Source organism: Eptatretus burgeri, unplaced genomic scaffold (assembly GCF_056783735.1).
Source record: "Eptatretus burgeri isolate ZD-2024b unplaced genomic scaffold, Ebu_testis_v1 Ebu_testis_scaffold_1127, whole genome shotgun sequence".
Taxonomy (NCBI): domain Eukaryota; kingdom Metazoa; phylum Chordata; class Myxini; order Myxiniformes; family Myxinidae; genus Eptatretus; species Eptatretus burgeri.
The window spans coordinates 2,902-5,000 of record NW_028223076.1 but is presented as its reverse complement, the minus strand read 5'-3'; the positions used below and the strand labels follow the sequence as shown (position 1 = coordinate 5,000).

General features: G+C 46.2%; 1 protein-coding gene across 1 annotated transcript in view; it reads right to left on the bottom strand.

Annotated features, from left to right (window-relative positions):
- The window catches only part of LOC147006917 (uncharacterized), a 3,707-nt gene extending 1,890 nt beyond the window's left edge, over positions 1 to 1,817 (bottom strand). Inside the window, exon 1 of the mRNA XM_085867734.1 lies at positions 1 to 1,817. This exon is cut by the window's left edge and continues 1,890 nt beyond it. Within this exon, the coding sequence (XP_085723860.1) occupies positions 775 to 1,686 (912 nt within the window). The 5' untranslated portion in view covers positions 1,687 to 1,817 and the 3' untranslated portion in view covers positions 1 to 774.
- Between the last annotated feature and the right edge of the window lie 282 nt (positions 1,818 to 2,099).

The window sequence follows — 2,099 nt, the reverse complement described above, 5'->3', positions numbered from 1 at the left end:
CTTGGTTTCGTCAGACCACAAAACTTTTTGCCACATGGCTTCAGAATCTCTGGAGTGGTTTTTTGCATACCTCAAACGGGACTCAAGGTGAGATTCTTTGAGTCACAGCTTCCTTCTTGCCACCCTACTGAGCAGGCCAGACTTGTGTAGTGCTTGGCATAGTGTTGTCACATGCCCACAGTGACCAACCAGTCTTTGCATGACCAGTCAAAGGCATGGAGCTCTTTCAAAGTTTCCATTAGCCTCTTGGTGACCTCTGATCAGTCTCCTCCTCACTTGGGCAACCAGTTTGAGGAGACAGCCTGATATAGGCAGGGTCTTGGTGGTACCATACGCCTTCCACTTCTTAATCATTGTCTTGACTGTGCTCCAAGGGATATTCAAAGCCTTTAAAATATATTTATACCGATCCCCTGATCTGTGTCTTACCACAACTTTATCCCAGAGGTCTTTTGAAAGCTCCTTGGTTCTCATGGTTGAGTCTTTGCTATGAAAGGCACTCCCCAGCAGAGGAAACCAAAAGGAACAGCTGATTTCACTCGAAAATAATCAGAATCCACACAATTTAACACAGGTGGAGGACATTTAACTTGGTGTGTGAAAGTGATTATAAGGGGGGTGGACACTTATCCAACCAAGATATTCTAGTTTTGTATTTTTAATTTATTTCCTGAAATTTGTATAATTTGTTTTTTACGTGGAAGTTGTGGGTAACGATGTGGAAACAAAGGTTGCAAAAGTCTGATTTAATGCATTTTAATTCCAGGCTATAAGTCAACAAAAGGTGAAAAATTTGAAAGGGGTATAGACGTGTGTAGGTGTGTGTGTATAGGTGTGTAGGTGTGTGTGTATAGGTGTGTAGGTGTGTGTGTATAGGTGTGTAGGTGTGTGTGTATAGGTGTGTAGGTGTGTGTGTATAGGTGTGTAGGTGTGTGTGTATAGGTGTGTAGGTGTGTGTGTATAGGTGTCTAGGTGTGTGTGTATAGGTGTGTAGGTGTGTGTGTATAGGTGTGTAGGTGTGTGTGTATAGGTGTGTAGGTGTGTGTGTATAGGTGTGTAGGTGTGTGTGTATAGGTGTGTAGGTGTGTAGGTGTGTAGGTGTGTGTATAGGTGTGTAGGTGTGTAGGTGTATAGGTGTGTAGGTGTGTAGGTGTGTAGGTGTGTAGGTGTGTAGGTGTGTAGGTGTGTAGGTGTGTAGGTGTGTAGGTGTATAGGTGTATAGGTGTATAGGTGTATAGGTGTATAGGTGTGTGTGTGTGTATAGGTGTGTGTGTGTGTATAGGTGCGTGTGTGTGTGTAGGTGCGTGTGTGTATAGGTGCGTGTGTGTATAGGTGTGTGTGTATAGGTGTGTGTGTGTATAGGTGTGTGTGTATAGGTGTGTGTGTGTGTGTATAGGTGTGTGTGTGTGTGTATAGGTATAGGTGTGTGTATAGGTGTGTGTGTGTGTGTGTGTGTGTATAGGTATAGGTGTGTGTGTATAGGTGTGTGTGTGTATACGTGTGTGTGTATAGGTGTGTATAGGTGCGTGTGTATAGGTGTGTGTGTATAGGTGTGCGTGTGTATAGGTGTGCGTGTGTATAGGTGTGCGTGTGTATAGGTGTGCGTGTATAGGTGTGCGTGTATAGGTGGGCGTGTGTGTGTGTATAGGTATAGGTGTGTGTGTATACGTGTGTGTGTGTATACATGTGTGTGTGTATACGTGTGTGTGTGTATACGTGTGTGTGCGTATACGTGTGTGTGCGTATACGTGTGTGTGCGTATAGGTGCGCGTATAGGTGCGCGTATAGGTGCGCGTATAGGTGTGCGCGTATAGGTGTGCGCGTATAGGTGTGCGCGTATAGGTGTGCGCGTATAGGTGTGCGCGTATAGGTGTGCGCGTATAGGTGTGCGCGTATAGGTGTGCGCGTATAGGTGTGCGCGTATAGGTGTGCGCGTATAGGTGTGCGCGTATAGGTGTGCGCGTATAGGTGTGCGCGTATAGGTGTGCGCGTATAGGTGTGCGCGTATAGGTGTGCGCGTATAGGTGTGCGCGTATAGGTGTGCGCGTATAGGTGTGCGCGTATAGGTGTGCGCGTATAGGTGTGCGCGTATAGGTGTG